General features: G+C 42.3%; 1 protein-coding gene across 3 annotated transcripts in view; it reads left to right on the plus strand.

Annotated features, from left to right (window-relative positions):
* Window positions 1-20,163, plus strand: part of MICU1 (mitochondrial calcium uptake 1) — a 255,844-nt gene extending 235,681 nt beyond the window's left edge. For all 3 annotated transcript variants that reach the window (XM_053586212.1, XM_053586213.1, XM_053586210.1), the window contains exons 10-12: window positions 6,148-6,256; window positions 15,957-16,046; window positions 19,146-20,163. In XM_053586212.1, the coding sequence (XP_053442187.1) occupies window positions 6,148-6,256; window positions 15,957-16,046; window positions 19,146-19,303 (357 nt within the window). In that variant the 3' untranslated portion in view covers window positions 19,304-20,163. The remainder of the gene's footprint in view (window positions 1-6,147; window positions 6,257-15,956; window positions 16,047-19,145) is intronic.
* Window positions 20,164-24,500: the final 4,337 nt, after the last annotated feature.

Consider the following 24,500-nt stretch of genomic DNA (forward strand, 5'->3'; position numbering starts at 1 on the left):
CCTAGCGCTCTTGGGATGCTGATGGGGGGGAAATTGATTGAGCTCAGGAGTTTGAGACCAGCCTGAGCAAGAACAAGATCAAGATCTAGTTTCTCCTAAAATGAGAAAAAAATTTGTCCAAGCTTTGTAGCATTTACCTATAGTCTCAGCTACTTAGGAGGCTGAGGCAAGAGGATCACTTGAGCCCAGGAATTTGAGGTTACTGTGAGGTAGGCTGATACCACAGCACTGGCACTCTAGCCTGGGACAACAGAATGAGACTCTGCCTCCAAAAATTAAAAAAAAAAGTTGGAGTTCTTTATATAATTCTGGAAGCATTTCCTTTATCAAAAATATGATTTTCAAGTATTTTCTCCAAGCTTGTGATTTGTCTATTTTCTCAGTTATTTTGAAGCACAAAATACAGTAGAACCTCCATTGTTAACTACCTCCCTACACTGACCACCTCCTTAAATTGACCTAATATTCATAGACCAGACATGCACCAAGTGTCAGTATAATACCCCTAGTTCCTTATATTTATCATCTCCATATGTTGACCAGTTTGTTACAGTTCCTTGGATGGTCAACTTTCAGATATTCTACTGTATTTTGGGGGGGACAGAATCTCACTTCTCTCACTCAGTAGAGTGCTGTGGCATCATAGCTCACAGCAACCTCAAACTCTTGGGCTCAAGTGATCCTCTTGCCTCAGCCTCCCAAGTAGCTGGGACTATAGGTGCCCACCACAACACCCGGCTAGTTTTAGAGATGAGGTCTTGCTCTTGCTCAGGTTGATCTTGAACTTGTGAGCTCAAGCAATCCACCTGTCTTGGCCTCCCAGAGTCCTAGGATTACAGACATGAGCCACCACATCCAGCCCTGTATTTTAATTTTGATGAAGTCTAACTTCCCAGTTTTGGGGTGTTGGTTTTTTTTATTATGTTTTGGGTGTCATCTAAGAACCCTTGAGTCTTAACCTCTAAAGTCATGAGGATATTTGTCCTACATTTTAAAAGTTTTATCAATAGCCTTTTGAAACTTTAAAAGATTATTGTGTTTGCTTGCTTAAAAAATTCCTAATGTTAACTTCTTTTTTTGAGGCAGTTTCACTCTGCTTCCCTAGGCTAGAGAGCGGTGGCATCAGCCTACCTCATAGCACCTCAAACTCTTGGGCTCAGGCAATCCTCCTTCCTCAACTTCCTGAGTAGCTGGGACTACAACAGATGCCCGCCACAATACCCAGCTAATTAGAGATGGGGTCAATCTCTTGGTTTGAACTCCTGAGTTCAAGGGATTTCCCTCCCCACACTTGGCCTCCCAGAGTGCTAGGATTACAGGCATGAACCACCACCCTGGCCCTAAATCCCTTTTTAAACAACTTGAAGTGTCTCTGCTATCCACAAACTACTGTTAATCTTATCTTCTTTTGTAGTCACCTAGAGCCCAATTTTTTATATTAGACCATCTTTCCTAAGGTAGATAACCAATTTGTTTAACAACTGGTCACAGAATAAGATAATTTGTCCATCTTGCCCCCTTTTTATGTCAGAAAATTCTTTCAATACCAAGCCTAAGATTAAAATACTTCCTTTTGACTACCATGTCTGCACTTCAAGTCACTTGCCAATAGACTGTGTGTGAGTTATACCTTTCTGATCTGAACAACTCAACTTGCAGTAAGCGTATCCTTTCACTTTCCATTTTATCAGCCACAAAGCTAATGTTATAATTTTATTCTAGCTTTATTCCAATGCTTTTTGGATGTTTTACTGAATTAGTTGCCAAGGATTAAGAATTTTGTAACTGGGCCAGGCGCAGTGGCTCACACCTGTAATCCTAGTACTCTGTGAGGCTGAGGCGAGCAGATCGCCTAAGCTCATGAGTTGGAGACCTGCCTGAGCTAGAGCAAGACCCTGCCTCAAAAAAAATAGCTGGACATTGTGGTGGGCATCTGTAATCCCAGCTACTCAAACACAAGAGTTTGAGGTTGCTGTGAGCTATAATGCCAGAGCACTCTATGGGGAGCGACAAAGTGAGACTCTGTCTCAAAAAAAAAAAAAAGTCATAAAGAATTTTGTAACTGGTATCATCTTTTCTTTAAGTAGGCTTTATCTAAATTATAAGCACCATAAAACCAAAGTCCATATCCCATGCAATTTTATTTCTCTCACTGTTTTTTTTTTTTGAGACAGTCTTACTCTATTACCCTGAGTAGAGTGCTGTGGCATTATAGATCACAGTAACCTCAAACTCCTGAGGTAAGGTGATCCTCCTGCTTCAGCCTCCCAAGTAGCAACGCTCAGCTAATTTTTCTGTTTTTAGTAGGAACTGGGATCTCACTCTTGTTCATGCTGGTCTTGAACTCCTGCCCTCAAGAGACCCTCCCACCTCAGGCTCCCAGAGCATTAGGGTTACCCATGTGAGTTACTTTGCCTGGCCTCACTATGTTTTTTTAGAAATCAACAAACATTAGAGGTTGTTTATCAGAATAGAAAATGTTTTCTCTACCGTGATCTTTGTTTTAGGAATTTTATGTGAACCTTTTAGGCTAAAAAAAGCCTTTCAATAAATCAGCCCCCTAACTCCCTACCCCCTATGGAAATCCATACCTTAATTAAAAAAGGAAAATAGCTTCAGCATGTCATGGGAGGAATGAGGGTTAAAATATCTATAACATAAAACTTGCTATTTTAACCATTTTTCTTTTTGTGTGTGGTTTTATAACTTTATATGATGTATCTAACAATCACCAATTAATTCTCATCCACGTTGACTGTAGATTTTTGAAAGTGATAACAGGTACATAGGTAACCATACTATAGAGCCTGTTTGGTGAATCTCCATCTTCATTACATTTTCTAGACAACCGTACACAGATACGGTAAGGGACATTTCTTATGCCTTTGGTCCAGACAGCTTTATTGAGACTGCTGTCAGTGTGCAGTACATCTGGAGTCCCCATCTCTTTCATGGCAAATTTCTGGATCTCTTTGAGTGCCCGAGTGTCATGCTTCTTGAAGCCCACTCTATGGATGCACTTGGGAATGATGATGGTGTATTCTTGAATCACTACCTCGTTGATGGCAGAACAGCCCTTCTTGCCACCCTTCTTTGTGGGAGCCATTCTGCCGGGCCCAAGTTGGAAAAAAAGCTTAACCATTTTTCCACATACATTTCAGTGGTTTTAAGTACATATGCACTGTTTTGCAATCATCACTACCATCTATCTCCAGAATTTTGTTCATCCGCCAAAATTGGAACTCCTTACCCATTAAACAATAATTCTAGATTTTCCTTCTCTCCAGCCCCTAACAATCTCATTCTACTTTGTTAATTTGATTTGTGTAGTCATACAGTATTTTCATTTGTCTCCTTCTAGCTTGTTGGAGACATATTGTCTTGGCATATTGTCTTCAAAGCCTGTTCATGTTGTAGCTTGTATCAGAATTTTCTTCCTTATAAAGGCTGGATAGGCTCAGCGCCCATAGCTCAGTGGTTAGGGTGCTGGCCACATACACCAAGGCAGGTGGGTTTGAACCTCCCCTGGGCCTGATAAACAATAATGACAACTGCAACAAAAAAATAACCAGGGGTTATTGTGGTGGGCACCTGTAGTTCCAGCTACTTGGGATTCTGAGGCAAGAGAATTGCTTAAGCCCAAGAGGTTGAGGTTGCTGTGAGCTGTGACACCATGGCACTCTACCGAGGGCTACATAGTGAGACTGTCTCAAAAAAAAAAAAAGAGGCTGGATAATATTCCACTATATATGTATATACTGCATTTTATTTATCAGTTCATTTGCTGATAGGTACTTGGTTGCCTCCACCTTTACATGTTTGTTGATAGAAGGGAATGAATGCTCACTGTATCTATCCACAAAGTGATACTGTAGAACCTGTGCTTCAAATTCAGTGCTATTCTCCTCTATAAGGTTGATTCCAGCCTAGAGCTTTCATTGAATAGCATACTGTAGCATTCATGTAAGGAATGAGACCTAACTCTGGGCACACCTAAGTCAAGGTAAAGAAAATGACTTCAAACTAGGGAAAAAGTATATAATATAAGCTTTCCAGTTCACTACCAAAATTATGGCACTTAGGATTAATCCTTAATACATACTCCATAAATGTTTGAATGAATGCTTTATGTGCTAGTAATGCTATCTTTTTTTTTTTTTTTTCTGTAGAGACAGAGTCTCACTGTACCACCCTCGGGTAGAGTGCCGTGGCGTCACACAGCTCACAGCAACCTCCAACTCTTGGGCATAGGCGATTCTCCTGCCTCAGCCTCCCGAGTAGCTGGGACTACAGGCGCCCGCCACAACGCCCAGCTATTTTTTTGTTGCAGTTTGGCCGGGGCTGGGTTTGAACCCTCCACCCTCGGCATATGGGGCCGGCGCCCCACTCACTGAGCCACAGGCGCCGCCCAGTAATGCTATCTTTAAAAAAAAAAGGGGGCATGGGCGGCGCCTGTGGCTCAGTTGGTAGGGCGCCGGCCCCATATGCCGAGGGTGGTGGGTTCAAACCCGGCCCCGGCCAAACTGCAACCAAAAGATAGCCGGGCGTTGTGGCAGGCACCTGTAGTCCCAGCTACTCGGGAGGCTGAGGCAAGAGAATCGCTTAAGCCCAGGAGTTGGAGGTTGCTGTGAGCTGTGTGAGGCCACGGCACTCTACCGAGGGCCATAAAGTGAGACTCTGTCTCTACAAAAAAAAAAAAAAAAGGGGGGCAGCGCCTGTAGCTCAAGGAGTAGGGCGCTGGTCCCACATGCCGGAGGTGGCGGGTTCAAACCCACCCCCAGCCAAAAACCACAAAAAAAAAAAAAAAAAGGCAAGGAAATGAATCCCCTAAAAGTCAGAATAGTGATTATCATTGGGATGGGATGGGGTGGGGTGGGAATGGGAAAGAAGTGTGTTGGGGGAAGGGAGGAGGCTTCTGGATACTAATAATCATCTGTTCCTTGACGTGAATGGAGGTTCTATTGGTTAAGATAGACATTTGTATTTATCAGAATAGAAAATCTTTTAAGTTGTACATTTATATTTTATGTATTTTTCTATATGGTCATCATATTCCATTATAAAAAGGTTTTAAATTCTATGTTTCTAAGAGAAAAAATTATAAAAGATCATGTGACATAATTATACAAATAGTACTTTAGCTCTAGTTTTATTGATAATATGAGAAAGACGGAATTGACCCAGTTTGGAGAGTACCAGGAAAGAACTATGGATGGTCTGTATTAAGATTCCTTATTATTGAGTTCCTGATGTAGGTTCCTGGGCTCTGTAGTTTAGGGAAATGGAAATTGGAAAAGGAGCCAGTCAACATCTGCAATCCACCTGATGCTTTGTTAAAAGGCGTTAACCTCAGTGTCTAGTGGCATTTCCCAGCATTTTCACTTCTGAGAAACTGTGTTACATTTCCATCACAGCATGATGTGTGAGAAGTGGGGGAAAGGCAAATAGGACAAATTTCCTTCCCTATAAAGGAATCTCGGGTACTTTCTCTTGAGCCATCATACAAAGTAGAATTTGAGTTTCATTGAACTGTTCATTCTTTGAATAGCTTTTGAAAAGAATTTCTTTCTTCAAAGAATTTCATCAGATTAAAGGTAAGTGGAAAATTACTTCATCAGTAGCCTTTAAATTGAGATAAAATAACTTTCCCAGTGCTTGGGTTTTGCTAAATATTGAAGCCCTCTCCTTGTATATCACTGACTTTGGTGATTCTTTAATTAGCTTAATCCTCAGAAATGCTTAGCTGGCCTGTGAGCAGATAATTAAAATGGAAGTCCTCACTCTGATCTTACTACTTCTTAAGATAGAGAATGGATCATGTAGCTACAGGCCATTTAGGAAGTGTCATCATAAATGCTGTGACTAATTGGAGAGCACATATGAATTATTTTCATAGAAGATATTCAGCCATCATTGTAAGCAACTTTGTCAGATTTTGCCTGTGAAGGACACAGTTAGCCAGTTTGCCTTTCTTAGGGTAAAATTAGAGTTTTGTTTTATACAAATTTGGCATTCCTTGACTAATATATTCAGTTTCTATTTGAGACATGGGCATAAATTTCTGATTTATAGACATGAATAATTGCCTAATTTTCTGCATTTGTGCTGCTTTTTGTCACAGCTACCTTACTGTCTTTCCTCTTTCAGGGTCTGACATTTCAGGAAGTAGAGAACTTCTTTACTTTTCTAAAAAATATTAATGATGTAGACACTGCATTGAGCTTTTACCACATGGCTGGAGCATCTCTTGATAAAGGTAATGAAACACAAGAATTTTTTTCTGAAGGTGTAAACATTGAATCTATAATCTATAATAGGTAACTATCTCTCCTTAACAGTAAAATATTAGTTTTTCTTGACTTTGTTTTGTTTTGTTGATGTTTATGAGCCTTGAATTTCACCCTCAGATGCCAGGCTCAGAAAATAAATTTTCTTGTGCTAAAGGTTCTAGTCAGGGCATGTGCCCATCTTTAAATGATTAGCCTTGAAAATAGGCTTCTAGGGCGGTTCCTGTGGCTCAGTGAGTAGGGCGCCAGCCCCATATACTGAGGGTGGCGGGTTCAAACCCGACCCTGGCCAAACTGCAACAAAAAATAGCTGGACGTTGTGGTGGGCGAGCCTGTGGTCCCAGCTACTCGGGAGGCTGAAGCAAGAGAATCGCCTAAGCCCAAGAGCTGAAGGTTGCTGTGAGCTATGACGCCATAGCACTCTACCAAGGGCGACAAAGTGAGACTCTGTCTCTAAAAGAAAAGAAAAGAAAATAGGCAGCCAAGCTGAAACTGAAGCATGAAACTGCACAGACTCCCCTCATCTGAGCCAGAGTCATATATGCACATGTGTGTTTATATATATATGTGTATATATATGTGTGTGTGTGTGTGCCACACCCTGTAATTCTAGCTACTTGGGAGGCTGAGACAAGAGAATTGCTTGAGCCCCAGAGTTTGAGGTTGCTGCGAGCTATGATGCCATGGCACTGTACTGAGGGCAACAATGTCAAACTCTGTCTCTAAAGAAACAGGCCAGGTGTGGTGGCTCACGCCTGTAATCCTTGCACTCTGGGAAGCTGAGGCAGGAGGATTTCTTGAGTTCAGAAGTTCGAGACCAGCCTGAGCAAGATCAAGACCCTGTCTATACTAAAAATAGAGAAACTAGGTGGCTCATTCCTGTAATCCTAGCACTCCAAGGCAGGTGGATTGCCTGAATTCACAGGTTTAAGACCAGTCTGAGCCAGAGTGATACCTTGTCCATGCATTGTAGTGGGCGCCTGTAGTCCCAGCTACATGGGAGGCTGAGGCAAGAGAGTCTCTTGAGCCCAAGAGTTTGAGGTTGCTGTGAGCTGTGACACCACAGCAGTCTACCAAGGGTGACAAAGTGGGACTCTGTCTCCAAAAAATTAAAATATAAAAATAATAAATAAAAATAAAAATCTAGCCAGGTTTTGTGGCGGTCGCCTGTAGTCCCAGCTACTTGGGAGGCTGAGACAAGAGGATCACTTGAGCCTAGGAGTTTGAGGTTACTGTGAGCTAGGCTGATGCCATGGCATTCTACCCAGGCGACTAAGTAAGACTCTGTCTGTAATTAATTAATTAGCATCATGACTGAGAATAGCACCTCCTATTGGTTTACTTCATATAAATTCGCTTATAACTTATACAATGTGAGAGAGCAATGTGAAAGGTTATTTTTTCCCAAACATTTTATTATGAAAATGTTTAAATATTCAGAATAGTTAGATTAATTATTTGAATAACATTCATGTTTACAGCTCAGCTGACATTTTAGTATATTTGCTTGTTCATATATCTGTATATTTTCATCTTTCTTTTTTCTTTTTTTTATCTTTCTAATCAGTAATCTTACTTTTTGATGTGTTCAAAATGCAGATGTAAGTGTACTTCTAAATACTTCAGCACAAATGTTGACTAACGTTCAGTATTTGTTTAAAGTTCCCTTGTGCCTCATTTTAGTCAGTTTCTGCCCCCACAACCTTTATTCTATATATTTTTCTACTATAGATTAATTTTGCTTGTTCTAGAATTTTATACAAATGGAATTATGCAATATACTCTCCTTTTAAGATTTCTTTCAACATAATGTTTCTGAGATCCATCTATATTGTATCAGTAGTTTAATCCTTCTTTATGACAAGTAATAATCCATTGTATGAATATACCACAGTTTGTCGGTTCTTCTTGGCCATTTTTAATTATTGGCTCATGTTTAATGTGGCTCAAACATTTATTCAGCCAACAGCACAGTTACTGTGCTGGGCAAAGGGTCCATCCTCAAGAAGCTCAATCCTGCCTTTTTGAGGACTATGAGGCCATCACACATCTGTAACACTGATAGCAACTGTCATTTCATAGTAGCTTCTACACGCCAGGCACAGCACTAGTGGTTTACATATATTATCTCTGAATCCTTAAAACCTGAAAAGTAGGTGGTATTATTCCTATTTTATGGATTAGGAATAAAATTAAGCAGCTTTTTCCCATGATTACCCAGCTAAGCAGGGGTAAAGCCAGGGGTCACTCTAATCCTGAAGTCCACATTCTTCCCACACCATCAAGTTGCTTCTCAGTGTATTCCAAAATTCTGTTGGAGTTTGAAAATCTTTGCCAAAGCATAATCCAGGAAGCACTGTAGGTTCGCCATTTTGAACCATGTTTCTTATACCTTAGGGGAGACAGACTCTAGGCTGTTTCCTCCCAGTTGCCTTTGGCAAAGAGTTGACCATCCTGAGGGTGCAAATAAAGTCCTTTTGGTAAATTATGATGTTTGGGAGATAGTGCCCTTCTCTTGAATATGAAACATGACATTTTTTTCCCTCTGTAGTTATCTGTTCTGTTCAGGAGCAGGTTCTACAGCTGAAATATATTGTAAGGTTGGTAGTACTTACTTGCAGTAACAGATCCTTAGAATTGTCCAATCTAGCTTCTTATCCCACTTTGGAACATCTTAGCAGACACATCTGTGTTCTTCACTTTTCAAATTATATGTTACATTTCAGTGAAGATATCAATACACAAAAGCCCAAATACTCACTTAAATAAAATCATTTATGAAGGAAAGCTGCTATCCCTTTAAAGAATACCTCAGAACAGATTAAACTAAGCTGTCTATTTCTCAACATGGAAATACAGGATACAGGTGTATTCTAATGATCAAGATGTTCTTCACCACCTCCACTCACTGGTGTGTCGAAGCTTTGTTGCATTTTTAGGTCCTTTTTATTAGCTTAGAAGTTCTAAGTTGTTTGTACTTATTAATAAGGATTGAAGCTTTTAGCTTCTCCTAAGTTTTATAATTCACCCAAAAATTCTTGGGGTCATTAAGTTATCTGTTCCTGAGAATATCATTAAGTTATCTGTTCCTGGGATATTTCTAGTAGCCTTAGTATTCAAGGGGGAATTTTCTACTAGACTGTAAATGCTTTCTATGTCTCTGTGCCCTACTCAGAGCCTAGAACAATTATTTTTTGTTTTTGAGACAGAGTCTTGCTCTGACACCGCAGCCAGAGTGCAGTGATGTCATCATAGCTCATTGCAACCTCAAACTCCTGATCTCAAGCCATCCTCTTGCTTCATCCTCCCAAGTAGCTGGGACTATAGAAATGTGCCATCATGCCCAGCTAATTTTTTCTATTTTTTTTTTCTTTTTTAGTGTGTGTGTGTCTCTCTCTCTTGCTCGGGCTGGTCTTAAACTCCTAACTGCAAGCAATCCTCTTGCTTCAGCTCCCTAGAGTGCTGGAATCATAGGTATGAGCAGGAAGCACTGTAGGTTCGCCATTTTGAACCATGTTTATACCTTAGGGAAGACAGACTCTAGGCTGTTTCTTCCCAATTGCCTTTGGCAAAGAGTTGACCATTCTGAGACTGAAAATAAAGTCCTTTGGTAAATTATGATGTTTTGGAGATTGTGCCCTTCTCTTGAATATGAAACGTGACATTTTTCTCCCTGTAGTTATATGGGGGATAACTGGCCTTAAAACAGGATATTAATCACACCTTGATATGTAGTAGACAGAAATGGAACAAAATGGAAAATTCTTGACAGAATACTGTATATCTGTCAAATGCAACAAATGATACTAACATTTATTAACAGAAGGATACAGATGATGATGGTTGCTGCTGTGAAGAGTCAAGAAGGGAAGGGAATGAGTGTGGGAGGGGGATGGGTATTGGTTAAACGGGTCTTCAGCTTTTTATATAAATATTCATTTCTCTTTAAAAAGACTGCAAATAAATATAAAGGTACTAGTTGAAAAAAAAAAAAAAAAAGAAAAGAAAGCCGGATAAAATACTGCATAATGGCAATAAATCTTACTGCCAGATCAGTTCATACCAAATTAAGCATTTGTGGATGAAAAATCCAGACTCTTCGGGAGGCTGAGGCAAGAGAATCGCGTAAGCCCAAGAGCTGGAGGTTGCTGTGAGCCGTGTGACGTCATGGCACTCTACCCAAGGGCCGTACAGTGAGACTCTGTCTCTACAAAAAAAAAAAAAAAAGAAAGAAAGAAAAATCCAGACTCTGAAATAATTTGAAGAGGTTTATTCTGAGCCAAATTTGAGGTCCATGACCTGGAGCCATATCCAAGAAGCTTTGAACAAGTGGACTTGCAGTGATAGGGTTACAGTTTGGTTTTATACATTTCAGGGAGACAGGAATTTTACAGGTAAAGTCATAAAGCAATACGTGGAAGACGTACATTGGCTTGACCCAAAAAGGCAGGATATTCCCGAAATAGGGGCTTACAGGTCATAGGTGGGTTTGGGGATTCATTAGTTGACAATTGGCTAGAAGAGTCAGTCTTTATCTAAAAGATCAAGAGTTAGCAGAGAGGAATATCTGAGTCAAGATAAAGGTGTGAGCCTCGTGTGAGGCTATACCAGAATCAGAGTAGGGAGTAAATCGCACTGCACTGAATTAATAACCCCTGTTGAGTGAGAGTTTTTCATTCTTCACCGTGACTCACCAGTACACCCTAGAAGCAGGTTGAAATGTGCATGTTGCATCAGGAAAAGTATCTTGGAAGAAGATACAAAAGACAGGACAAATGCTCTTTAAGGAAATATCCTTTCCCTTGTTCTACCCAAAGCTGTCAAGGACTTAAGAAACCAAGATACCTGCATTACAATCTTTCCTGCGGAATTGTCTCCCTCCACTTAACCTTGGCAGTCACAAGCCAACTTTTGATTTTCTCCACTGCAGTCCAGTAAGGCAGGAATAATCACAAGACCGTACAGCTAAGAGACTATCAGCCCAATTTGTCATGTCACCTTTCTGAACACCTTTGCATTAGGAAGAGACAGGCAGCCCCTAACTGGGTCATGCTGCCCAAAGCTATATCTCTGCATCAGAGGCAGCTGTAAAGAAAACTCCCAGGCCCTCTTTTTACACATGCTTCTCACTGGATTACTGTTAAACACACCTTTTAAGTTGTCCCTAAAATTGTCAGTATGAGTTCCTGGGGAATGCTCAATGTCTTCCACTGCAGAGGACAGTCAGGTCCATGGTCAAGGCTATAAAGCTGGCTCCTCAATACTCAGCTATTCAGTTATTCATCCCCAAGTATCCCCCGTTGGCTCTTCTTTTATCTGAACTTTCTCTTTAAAGTGCGCCACCTATAAGGAAAGAGCGTTGGGTTAAATTCTAGACCTAGTTGTTACCATCTGGCTTTGTGACCCTGAGCAAATTGTTTGACTTCTCTGGATTTCATGTTTCCTCTGAGATTTCTTCCAGTTCTAGGACTCTCTGATTCCAAGTGGGCATTTGGGCTCCTATCACTACAGAACTCTTCTGTTCATCTTTTGCAGTGAATGGTTTTATGTAACATAGCTTCTGACATTATATCACAACCACTCAGTATGTGTTTGTTTTCTGCTTTTGAAATGTCCAGTCATAGACTAAGCCAGAGAGTAAATTAGGGACCTGACACAACTCAGATTCTGCTTAGACTTTTCAAAAAGCCAGATGGTACCAGATTTTTAAGTGCCAATTAAGCCTGTTTCTACAAACTCTCTCCCATTCCAATCTAATAGAAATCACCCAATTGCATGTCAACCAATTGTTCAGGCAGCTTCCCTTCTTGACTCTTCACAGCAGCAACCATCATCATCTGTATCCTTCTGTTAATAAATGTTAGTATCATTTGTTGCATTTGATAGATATACAAAAAGGAATAGGCTATGGAAATGCAGCCCTGCTCTGGGGTGACTTCATGCTCCATGTGGACATCCTTCAGTTAGGAACGGGAATCCCAACCATCAATCAGTTAGCGTCATCAAATAGGGGAGGCCAAAATTCCAGTACCAGCAACTGGTCTGCATAGTAACATCAAGATCTGAGAGGGGAATCGTTCTGCTTGCTAGCGTTTAATTATGACTTTGTAATTCAGAGATACTGGAAGCAAATATGAATTAGCCAACTCTCAGGACCAGCTGTCAAGCACTTGGCTTGTAATCTGCTGTCATCCCATCCCAAGTGCTCCCTGTTTGACAGCTCACCAGCTAGTTAAATATTTGTTGCTTCCAACTGCTCTGACTCATATCCTGTGGATCTATCTGAGGATCTTGGACTATGAAAAGGCACCACAGCTTGACTGTTTGCTAGCTAGTAACATCCGGTGGTTTGAGTTGCAATGACTTAGCTGCCCTAGTTTCTCCTATAGCACAAAGGCTGCCAAAACCCTCTGCTTGTGAGATGGAACGCAATCTATAAGCGTTCTGTGAAGAGATGGCATTTGTAACGAGGTGTTCTTGCTGCCAGCCTCCAGAAGTCCATGTTCTGCAACCACTTACTAGAAACTATCAAGAGCTCTCGCTGACATCCTTGAATATTATTTAGTTAATGGTTTATTTAGAGGAAAGGGCACCATCTTTATGGGGAGGCAGATGAGTATTTGAAACATCAAGACAGCTAGCAACAGGTACACTGCCCTGAAAGGATGAAGAACTAGGAAAGAGAAAAGGAAGATAGTTACAGCAGTTAGAAGTGTGAGATTAATGTGAAATGCAGGAAAGGAATGGTTAACAAAAAGCATTCAAACTTATCTAATGCAGAACAGGTTCTGGTCCATTTCTCAGGACGTATTTCTGTGGCAGTGATTCAGTAGGCATCCAGTTTCTTCTGATTTCATTCTCTTTTCACTGACCAGTGTTCTGAGATGAATTTTGAGTTTCCTTTGTAGATTTTTCCACTTAGAAGTGTAATGGCCAGCTATCATCATTTTAGTTCTCTTTAGTTACTCTTCTCAATGTAAACTGGCCTGATCTCTGTTTCTTCTCTGGGCAGTTTAGTTAACAGAATAAGGTTTTCCTGAGCCAAACCAAGTATTTAGACCTGCAAAGCTAAATTTCTGAACCTTCAAACTCTACAGTCTTGATTTCCCAAAAAACATCTTATGAATATCCACCATAGTATCTTCTCCTTAAGTCTTTTAGTGCCAACTAATGTTGATTCTTACTTCACCCTAACTCAAACCCTGAGAGGAAAGATAGTGTGGACAGTAACCCAAAGCTTCAGGGGAGTGGAAACTAACTCTTTCTGCCCCACTCAGCAGCCTTGTCCCCCTCCAGCCAGAGGCTATGAACACTAAGGCATAGCCCAGCTTGTGACCAATATACTTTTCCTCTACCATTCACCACGCAAAATCCTCAGCTATATCTGTATACTTCCCTGCCCTCAACTTCACATTCTAGAAAACACCAATAAACCCTTCTTTGTGCTACTAAGCCACTTCGGCAGTTATCTTGTGGCATCCCCTCATTTGAATATGAGAAAATTAAATCTAAAGACATCAAGTGACTCCATCAGTGTCAGGCAAGTTGGAAGCATAGCAAGAACTAGAGCCCAGGTCTTGTGACTCCAAGCACAGTTTTCTGCTGCATTGCCTTGCCTTGCTGCCTTGCCCTGCTACTTGTATCCACTGACCTTGAGGGCACTAAGGTGACTATGTGGAGGCAACAGAGGGGAAGTGAAAGATCAAATGCAGAAAAAAAAGACAGGCTGGTAATAGGCACTGAAATTATAGGGATGAAATAAGCAAAGAAGGCACACTGAGAGCGGCACCTGTGGCTCAGTGAGCAGGGCGCCAGCCCCATATACTGAGGGTGGCGGGTTCAAACCCAGCCCCGGCCAAACTACAACCAAAAAATAGCCGGGCGTTGTGGCGGGTGCCTGTAGTCCCAGCTACTCGGGAGGCTGAGGAAGAGAATCACCTAAGCCCAGGAGTTGGAGGTTGCTGTGAGCTGTCATGCCACGGCACTCTACCGAGGGTAATAAAGTGAGACTTTGTCTCTAAAAAAAAAAAAAAAGAAGGCACACTGAGTCCAGTTTAAGTTCACGTAGCTTCTGGAAAAAATCTGTTATGATGATTATAATGAGCACTTCATTTCTAGCTGATTCATAAATAGAAATGAATCCTTTTATTTCCTCCACATTATACCCCTTTTAAAAGTGTGTCTGTAAGCAGTGAGATAATTTATAGGCGAAACTAGACCAGGTTTGAGGATAAATGAGAGAGAGGCTTTGGAAATTGCCTTGGCCTTCCTGACTTGTCTTTCATGAGAATCCAATTCTCACATGATTGCTAGTGTTTAACAGTCAGACAAGGAGAAAATGACAAGAGAGAAGAGATTATTTTTATTTTTAAAAAAGGGATGCATAGGCTCTGCGCCCATAGCACAGTGGTTACAGCACCAGCCACATACACCTAGGGTGGCAGGTTCGAACCCGGCTCAGGCCAGCTAAAAACAATGACAACTGCAACAAAAAATAGCTGGGCGTTGTGGCGGGCGCATGTAGTCCCAGCTACTTGGGAGGCTGAGGCAAGAGAATTGCTTAAGCCCAAGAGTTTGAGGTTGCTGTGAGCTGTGACGTCACAGCACTCTACCCAGGGTGACATAGTGAGACTGTCTCAAAAAAAAAAAAAAGGGATGCATACTGATCTAGGAAGATAGAGGCCACTGCTTATCCCAGTGGGCACAACTGGAAGAAGACAAAGGGGTGCAAAGACAAAAGGGGAAGAGGGACACGATGGGGCGCGGGGCAAGGAGCTCACACGCAGGTCCTTAGCTGTCAGTCAGAAGCTGAAGGGCGAGGCCTCTACACACCCCCACCGCAGACAGCCTCCCGTGCTCCACCTCCTGTTCTTTTCTCCCGTGCTCCACCTCCTGTTCTTTTCCTGCTGGTTGTTTCCTTGACTTTTTCTTTTTCTTTCTTTTTTTTGTTTTTTTGGCTGGGGCTGGGTATGAACCCGCCACCTCCAGCATATGGGGCTGGTGCCCTACTCTTTTGAGCCACAGGCACTGCCTCCTTGACTTTTTCTAGTGGGAAGGAAATGCCGAAGAGACTGCAGTAATCCCAGGCATTCTTTTTTTTTAAAGGAACTCTTCTGGTAATAATTTATTAGAAAAATTTCACTGCAAGCTCCAGGCTACTAGAATCACATCTTTAAATACGAATTTAACTTTCTGAAAAAAAAAAAAAAATTTATTGTTATAAAATATATAACATAAAATATGCCATTCTAACCATTTTTAAATATACAAGTCAGAGGCATTAATTACATTCACAATGTTGTACAGTCATCACCACCATCTGCTTCCAAATGTTTTCCATCACCCCATACAGAAAATCCATACCCATTAAACACTAACTCTTCATTCTTTTCAACACTGATAACTTATAATCTACTTTTCCATCTCTGGGCATTTAATATCAGGCATTCTTAATGAGCTACATGTACCTCCTAAAGTGTAGTAACAGAAACTGAGGTAAAAAGGAAAGGGAATACAAATAAAAACTAAATTCTCATTTTCTTATAAACGACCTAAATACATAATAAAAGTTTTTAACTTTTGACTGAGCATTTATATCCCCCACATTCAGAGAAAGCAAAATGAAATTCTTCTGCTATGGTAATACAGCATCTTCCTTTCTTTTTTCAGTAACCATGCAGCAGGTGGCCAGAACAGTGGCTAAAGTGGAACTCTCAGACCATGTGTGTGATGTGGTGTTTGCACTCTTTGACTGTGACGGTGAGTGGGGCCCTGTGGAGTGAGGAAGGAAAACTGAGCCTTACCTGCCCTTAGGGATGTTGTTTATAATGGGGCCTTGCAAACAGCATCAGTGTGCTAGCCTATACCTGTTCAAGCCACCCCTTTCCCACTTGAGTAGCTCAGCCCTCATCATCAACATAGTGAGAAATGTAGCCCCTGACCTTGGTCTGTGTTGTCCATTTCTTCCGGTAATTCCAATTTGCCTGTAGGCCTAAATTAATTTATGACCATAAGGATCTTAACAGTAGAAACAAAGCCAGGCACTGTGGCTCATGCCTGTAATCCCAGCACTGTGGGAGGCTGAGGCAGGGGGATTGCTTGAGCTCAGGAGTTCGAGGCTTGTCTGAGCGAGAATGAGACCCTGACTCATGAAAAAAATTGAAAAACCCAGTCGGGAGGAGGGAGATGAGCAGAGGGAGGATGATTGGTGGGATTACACCTGCGGTGCATCTTACAAGGGTATATGTGAAACTTAGTAAATGTAAATGTCTTAACACAATAACTAAGAAAATGCCAGGAAGGCTATGTTAACCAGTGTGATGAAAATGTGTCAAACGATCTGTAAAACCAGTGTATGGTGCCCCATGATCGCATTAATGTACACAGCTATGATTTAATAATAAATTAAAAAAAAAAAGAAAAGAAAAACCCAGCCGAGCACTATGGCAAGCACCTGTAATCCCAGCAGCTTCAGAGCCTGAAGCAGCAGGATGCCCACAGCCTGGGTCTGAGGTTGCAGTGAGTTACAACACAATTGCACTCTGCTCAGGGCATTGGGTAGAACTGTGTCTCAACAAAAAAAAAAGTGGGAACAAAAATACTAGACTCATCTTGCTGCTTAGTAGACAAAAAGCTCTCAAGTATTTGAGTATCTCTAGAAAGAAGACAGTACTAGTGTCTCCACCTTTCAGGGCTCATTTCAGGCATTTACAGCCCATGGGTATAACATTCCAGCATCACACAGTGGTCTTTTGTGCCTGTGGCTACTCTGTAGTTTAACTCACTTAAGGAATCTGGTTCCGCTTTTTTAGCTACCTTAGCTGATATAATAACAATGGAAGCTCACTTTTTTAACGTGCTTTCTATGAGCCAGAAAGTGAACCTGCTTATTTAATTTTCTGATGTTAAGCATTAACCACATTTTACAGATGAGGAGCAGAGACTCAGAGAGGTTAAGTAAGTGGATCATGAAAGTAAGATAATAGATGACAAAACCAGAATATGAACCAAAGCTATGGTGCCCTCCTCTACACTACAATCTCCTTCTTTCATCTCCCAGCCGGTATTTATCATTCATCTTCCTCCAGAATTCTAGGCTAATGGCATTCATGAGCCAGCTCACATGCTCCAGTTCTGTTGGTCCCAGCATAATCAATCACTCTGGGTTTTTTATTCCTTAGTTTGGTTCTGTTTTTTTGGTGGTAATATGAACTATACGTACTGTGTATCAAACTTAATTTCCTTATTAAACTGTGAGGTTTTTAAAGGTAGTTACAAGTCCTTTTCACCTTTGGCACATAATAGATGATTATTAACTTGAATTAGTTTAAGTTATTAAGTTGAAATTCAATTATTTAAACCTCCAGTCTGTACCCACAAACCTAAGTCCAACTCAAAGGAAGCCTCAGAGCAAGGTTAAGGAGATGGCCTCATTCTCAAGCAGAGATGGGTTTATTCTCTAGAGCTGCCCTGTCTACAATATATCATAAGTCACTTGTGGCCATTTAAATTTAATTAAAATTGAATAAGATTAGAAACTCAAGTCTTATCTCTCTAGCCATATTTTTCAAGTGCTCACAAGTCGCATATGGCTGGTATATGTACTGACTAGCACAGATATTAAACATTTCCCCGCATCATAGAAAGTTCCAGTGAACAGCACTGCTGTAGACCTGTTAACCTCCATATTTTTGTTTTCACTCTTAATGACTTTTTCTTTTTAAGTCAAGGTCTCTGTGGGGCCACCCTAGCTCAGTGGTTGGCATGCCACTCCACACATCAGGGACAGCGGGTTTAGACCTTGCCTGGGCCTGATTTAAATAAATAAATAAATAAAGACAGGTCTCAGACTGTCATCTAGGCTGGAATGCAATGGCTGAACTCAAAGTCAAATTTTGATTTGAGTTTCCACCATGAGAATCCCTTATCTATTGCAACAGAGACTATGGCAGCAGTCTCCAGACTCCTGGACTCTAGTTTCACCACCCTCCAATCCATCCTCACTTAGCCGACCAGAGAAGTCGATCCAAAATGGAAATCTGACTACATCTTACTCCCCCTGCTTCCCGTCTTATGCTGGTGCTCAATTGCCTGGGAAAAAAGTGCCATCACTTCAGCAGGAATACAGACCTAGGGTACCTGTCTCCTGCCAGCCTCTTTAGTTTACTCGCCAGATCCCACCTCTTTTTTTTCTTTCTTTTAAGAGACAAGGCCTTGCTCTGTCACCTGGACCAGAGTGCAGTGACACAATCATAGCTCACTGCAGCCTCAAGCTCCTGGGCTCAAGGCAGGTCTCCCACCTCAGCCTCTCTGCTTGTACCTCCCCAGCAACCATGCTGCTTCTCGCCTGTGCTCTTGCGCGTGCTACTTCTCCTCCCTGGAACGCTTCCTCCATCTTACTCCCTTTACTTGGCTGAGTCCTGCTAGTTCTTTGACATTCAACTCAGGAGTCACTTCCAGGAAGCCTTTACTGATCTGTACTTGCGCTACTCCCAGACTGCATTGGATAGTCTTCCTCTGTGCCCCATAACTCTGTTTACCCTATTATAGCACTGTATCTCCCGCAACCTGGGGGCATTTCAAGGGACAAAACATAAAGCTTGTTTAACTCTTTATTCTAAATGCCTGGGACAGAACCTGGCATAATCCTACATTGTCATTCAACTAAACTTGTCACTGAATTGCGGTTGCAAACATCAAGGAAGAAGCAAACTAGTTAAATCTAAGCCAAGAGAATTAAGTTTGGCCGTGACGGTGTGCTGGGCTTTGGAACCCACATTGTGTGTACAATGCAATTTTCTCCGTGCCTTTGTCCCAAGTCCTCCTCTTAATCCCTTTTGTGTTTGCCTCTTCCTCTAGGCAATGGGGAGCTGAGCAATAAGGAATTTGTTTCCATCATGAAGCAACGGCTGATGAGAGGCCTGGAAAAGCCCAAAGACATGGGCTTCACCCGCCTCATGCAGGCCATGTGGAAATGTGCACAGGAAACCGCCTGGGACTTTGCTTTACCCAAATAGTAACCCAGAACTGCGGGGGGTGGGGGGTGAGGGGGTGCTCATCACTTCACCTCAAGCTCCTTGATCTCCCTTGAGAGAGCCTCGGCATAGCCCTCCATGCTGCCACTTCTGGAAGTAGTTTTCTCTTTCTCCTGGGAATAACCTCAGGATTCCCCTCTTTACCCTTCCCTTGTCTTAGCATTCTGCTAGGCTCTGATTCTGCCCAGCAATTATCCTTACTGGTTCTCAAAAACATGAACAAGTCTTGAAAGCTCAGCCATTTGGCGTCTATAACAGGACTATTGCACTCACGCACCCTATGGATAAAGAATGCAGGGAACCATCCACACACCTGCCAACCCTGGGAAACATCCAGTTCTTAAATCAGTTTTGCTGCAGATTTATATTAACAAGAACATTCCCTGCTTTTCCTCCTGCTATCATCTTTAAGCTACAAGTTGGATGAATGTCTGGCAGGCAAAAGGAAATCTGTGATGAACAATTATGACGATGATCTAGACACTCCGAACTGGTGAGAAGCCTGGGCCAGAGGAAGGATCTGTGTCAGTCACCGGGCTGACTGAGGACTACTCTAGGAAGACCACATGCTCAATAAACAGACAAGATTTGTAATTTAAACTAGTTGCTTCCTGGCTCTCTCCACACCCTTCTTTTCCCTGAGACTCCCTAAGATGACTCCAGCATGACACTGTGCTTAATGAGAAACAGTGATTGAATCCATATTCCCTACAAGTGCCATTTCCCTTCCTGGAATGGACCTCTGAGCTGAGCCCTGGCCCAGAGCCTGTCTGCCCTCTGTCTTAAGCACTTGTAAAATATCACCTTAATTATAGCAGTTTGCAATAAATACCCCCAAAATCTCCTGTCTCCTTTAATTTAGGATCCTCTGGGCCCTTTTCATTTACTTCTCTCCTAGGTTTAAGATCCTGCTAATAGCAGACCCATTTTCTTCCTTCCAGACTTTCGTTCTGATGAAACACAATTTTAAGAACAGACAAAAAGAGAGGCACTTGGAGGTTAATGATGGCATTGTCCCCACACAGTTCAGTTAGCATTTCATTCTGGGCCAAGGTACACAGTCCTTGCTTATTTGTGCCCCACAGTGAGAAACTAAGAGGGGGTGTTGGAAGATGTGAGGAATCATCTGGTGTGGAGGACCTAAGTTTAAGGATCATAGCAACCAATGGCTGGAGCTTTTCCACTAACTCAGTGTGGCCTTGGGCAAGTGCCATCTGTTCCCTCATCTGTACAGTGACAGAGTGGAGCTAAATGACCTCCAAGGTTTCTTGCAGGTCCAAAAACCTCTACGTCAGCCCTCTTCCAGAATTCCTGCAGCCTCTAGAACAGTGGTTCTCAACCTTCCTAATGCCGTGACCCTTTAATACAGTCCCTCATGTTGTGGTGACCTCCAACCATAAAATTATTTTTGTTGCTACTTCATGACTATAATTTTACTGCTATTATGAAGTGTAATGTAAATATCTGATACACAGGATGTATTTTCATTGTTACAAAGGGGTCACAACCCACATTTGAGAACTGCTGCCCTAGAACATCCAGGTAGTGTTCCCTGGCACAGCCAACATAACAGAACCACCACCTGAAAGTTCGTGAAGGTGCTGATAGGGAGCACAGATATCGGCCACAGAGGAGCAGAGGCCTGGCTCTGCCTCTGTGACTCCACAAGGACAGTACCAACCCCAGTATTTACTCCAGAGCAATTTAAAAGCCTCACTTCTAACATCCTTTCCAGATACTAGATTATCTGTCAAAGGAGTTTGCCACACTCCTACCTCATCTGTCTTCAACCTTTCCCCTCTTGGAGTATTTCTGGTATCCAAGTATAGGATTTGCCTTGCACATTGCCTCAAGCCCAAAGAATAAGCAAAATGTGCTTTTCTTAAATTTGTCCCTGATCCTCCTTTCTCCAGCTTGAAATAGAAGTCCCATTCACAGCCTTTGTAGGATGTTCATTCCCCTATAAGAAGAGAACTATTGATTGGCCTGGATTCACTGAAGCCAGAAGCTGGAACATGGCAGGAGAGGGTAAGGATCTCACCTGCAACATCCTGAAACCCAGCAACAAAGGCACTGTCACAGGGAGATGAGTTCCAAATGAACTCCATCAGCTCCCAGCAGTGCCTGAGGAAGGGAGAGGATGTCCAGGTGCTCAAGAAGATGTGACAGCACACTTTGGCACAGTAAGTTAAATGTGCAGGTGAGAAGTGCAAGCTAAGTCTAGCCAAGAAAGGTCAGGAAGAAGTCCTTGGGCTAGGTGACGTGACTAGGCTGAGAAAATTTTAGTAGGCAGAGTTTAGTTTATGGGTGAGCAGGGGAGCATTTGGGAACACAAGGGTTATTTGTGCTTTGCTTTTTTTTTTTTTCAAATTTTCTCTTCCTTCTACCTAGATAGAGTAAACCCTTCCCACCTCCCTCAAAACTCAGCTCAACTGATCCTTAAGAAGCCTTCCTTGCTTCATCCTCTTCCAGATAAGATTACAACACTTTCCTTGCCTCCACAAGAAGCACTTGCCCACCCTTCACCACACTACTCTAATTCCTTGTCATTTATGTGAGATTGTCACCATCAAAGTATAGGCCCAAATTAGCAACATGGCTAGGCATAGGTTGTTCACACCTATGATCCTAGCACCCTGGGAGACTAAGCTGGACGGATCGCCTGAGCTCAGGAGTTTGAGACCAGCCTGATCAAGAGCAAGAGCTTGTCTCTACTGAAAATAGAAAAAAAATAGGTAGCCGTCATGGCATGTGCCAGGGTGTGCGCCTATAGTCCGAGCTACTCAGGAGGCTGAGGCAAGAGGATCACCTGAACCCAAGAGTTTGATGTTGCTGAGCTCAGTGGCTCTCCACCCAGGGTGGCTGAGTGAGACTCAGTCTTTAAAAAAAAGAAAGAAAGGACACTTTCCTACTTTTTTAAGTAAAAAAGAAAAACTAAAACAAATGAGTAGCATTATTGAAGAAACAGTCCACCACCAAAAGCGAATTTAGAAATAACTCTTGGACAGAATAAGTGATCTAAGCAATGCCTCAATAAATTCTTCTCTCATAACCATAGCCGTTCTCTATTTTTGTTGTTGTTCTCTACTTAAAAATGGTGGGCGACGCCTGTGGCTCAGTGAGTAGGGCGCTGGCCCCATATACCGAGGGTGGCGGGTTCAAACCCAGCCCCGGCCAAACTGCAACAAAAAAATAGCCGGGCGTTGTGGCGGGCGCCTGTAGTCCCAGCTGTTCGGGAGGCTGAGGCAGGAGAATCACGTAAGCCCAAGAGCTGGAGGTTGCTGTGATCCTTGTGATGCCACGGCACTCTACTGAGGGCAGTAAAGTGAAACTCTGTTTCTACAAAAAAAAATGGTGTTCTCCCACCTGATGGGCACAATGTAAGGGCATACCTCCTAGGTGGAGGACAACAGGGACCTTACCTAACACAAATATTGTAACCTAATCGTTTGTACCCTCATACTAATCGGAAATAAAACAAATAAATATTATATATAAATAATAAATAAAAGGTAGAGATACCAATTTTCTGCCAAAAAGAAAAAAGAAAAACAACTCTTACTCCAGTTCTAGACCATAAGGCTTCAGGGAGGGAAACTCAGAGAGGGCCCAGGCTGCTAAGTTTCCTTAAACTTGGGCTCAGTATCAGTCAAGAAAATCTCCCACAAGCAGTGAGAATATGGTGACCATTACTAAAGAAAGAGAGATTAAGAATGATCTTTAAAATCATTTTAATTATCATTTTAATAGCTTTTATTGCCCCCACCTAGCTTTAGCTTTAGCTCTAGAGCACATACTCTAGAACTTTATTTGACTCTAAGACCAAAGAGAGGTCCAGGTAATGACTGCTACCAGTCAAGGAAGATGGGACAGCAGTCTGAGAGCCAGGTCCCATGGTGAGGGCATCCTCTGCAAGCCTTAGCAAGCCTTATACCCCGACAGTCCCAGAACAGGAAGGAGGAAGCAGAGCCTGGATCTGTTTTCAGGCATTAGGTGCCACCTGCTGGCAGGAAGGCTCAGTGCAGAGACGACTGGCCTGGAGCCTGCGAAGGAAGGCTGTGTGAGTCCAGCCTAGACCTGGTCCTACTTAGAATAGGTCTTCCCAGGGAAAAGTTCCAGAATATAGTTCTAGAGAGTACCCATTGCAGATTAGGAAGTGATTTGGGGACCCAAGAATTAAGATAGTGGTCACTCACACATAAAAATACATGTGGGCATATATATGTATATATATATATACATATATATATATATACATATATATGCCCACATATATATATATATGTATATATGCCCACATGTACATATATATACATATATATATATTCTTTATATACATATAAAGAATTCAGAAAAAAATCATGATGGAATTTGAAAATGTTTAGAACTGAATATGAGATAATGAAAATACTACATATTGAGCGGCGCCTGTGGCTGAGTCGGTAAGGCGCCGACCCCATATACCAAGGGTGACGGGTTCAAACCCGGCCCCGGCCAAACTGCAACCAAAAAATAGCCGGGCGTTGTGGCGGGCGCCTGTAGTCCCAGCTACTCGGGAGGCTGAGGCAAGAGAATCGCTTAAGCCCAGGAGTTGGAGGTTGCTATGAGCTGTGTGAGGCCACGGCACTCTACCGAGGGCCATAAAGTAAGACTCTGTCCCTACAAAAAAAAAAAAAAAAGAAAAGAAAATACTACATATTAAAACTTGTGGTCTGGGCATGGTGACTTACTCCTGCAATCCTAGCATATGGGAGGCCAAGGCAGGCGGATTGCTGAGGCCAATAGTTTCAGAGCAGCCTAAGCAACACAGCAAGATCCCATCTCTGCCCCCCCCCCCAAAAAAATATATTTTTTTGAAACTGAGTCTCACTCTGTTGCCCTGGGTAGAGTAGCAGCATCACAGCTCACAGCAACTCCAAATCCCTGGGCTCAGGTGATCCTCCTGCCTTAGGCTCCCAGGACTACAGGACTTTAGTAGAGACAGGGGTCTTACTCTTACTCAGGCTGGTCTCAAACTCCTAAGCTCAAGCAATCCACCCACCTCAGCCTCCCAGAGTGCCAGGATTACAAGAATGAGCCACCGCTCCCAGCCTCTGCAAAAAATTTTAAAAATTAGCCCTGCATAATGTCATGCACCTCTAGCTAGCTACTTAGGATGCTGAGGCAGGAGAGTTTGAAG

Source organism: Nycticebus coucang, chromosome 3 (assembly GCF_027406575.1).
Source record: "Nycticebus coucang isolate mNycCou1 chromosome 3, mNycCou1.pri, whole genome shotgun sequence".
In the NCBI taxonomy this organism is placed as follows: domain Eukaryota; kingdom Metazoa; phylum Chordata; class Mammalia; order Primates; family Lorisidae; genus Nycticebus; species Nycticebus coucang.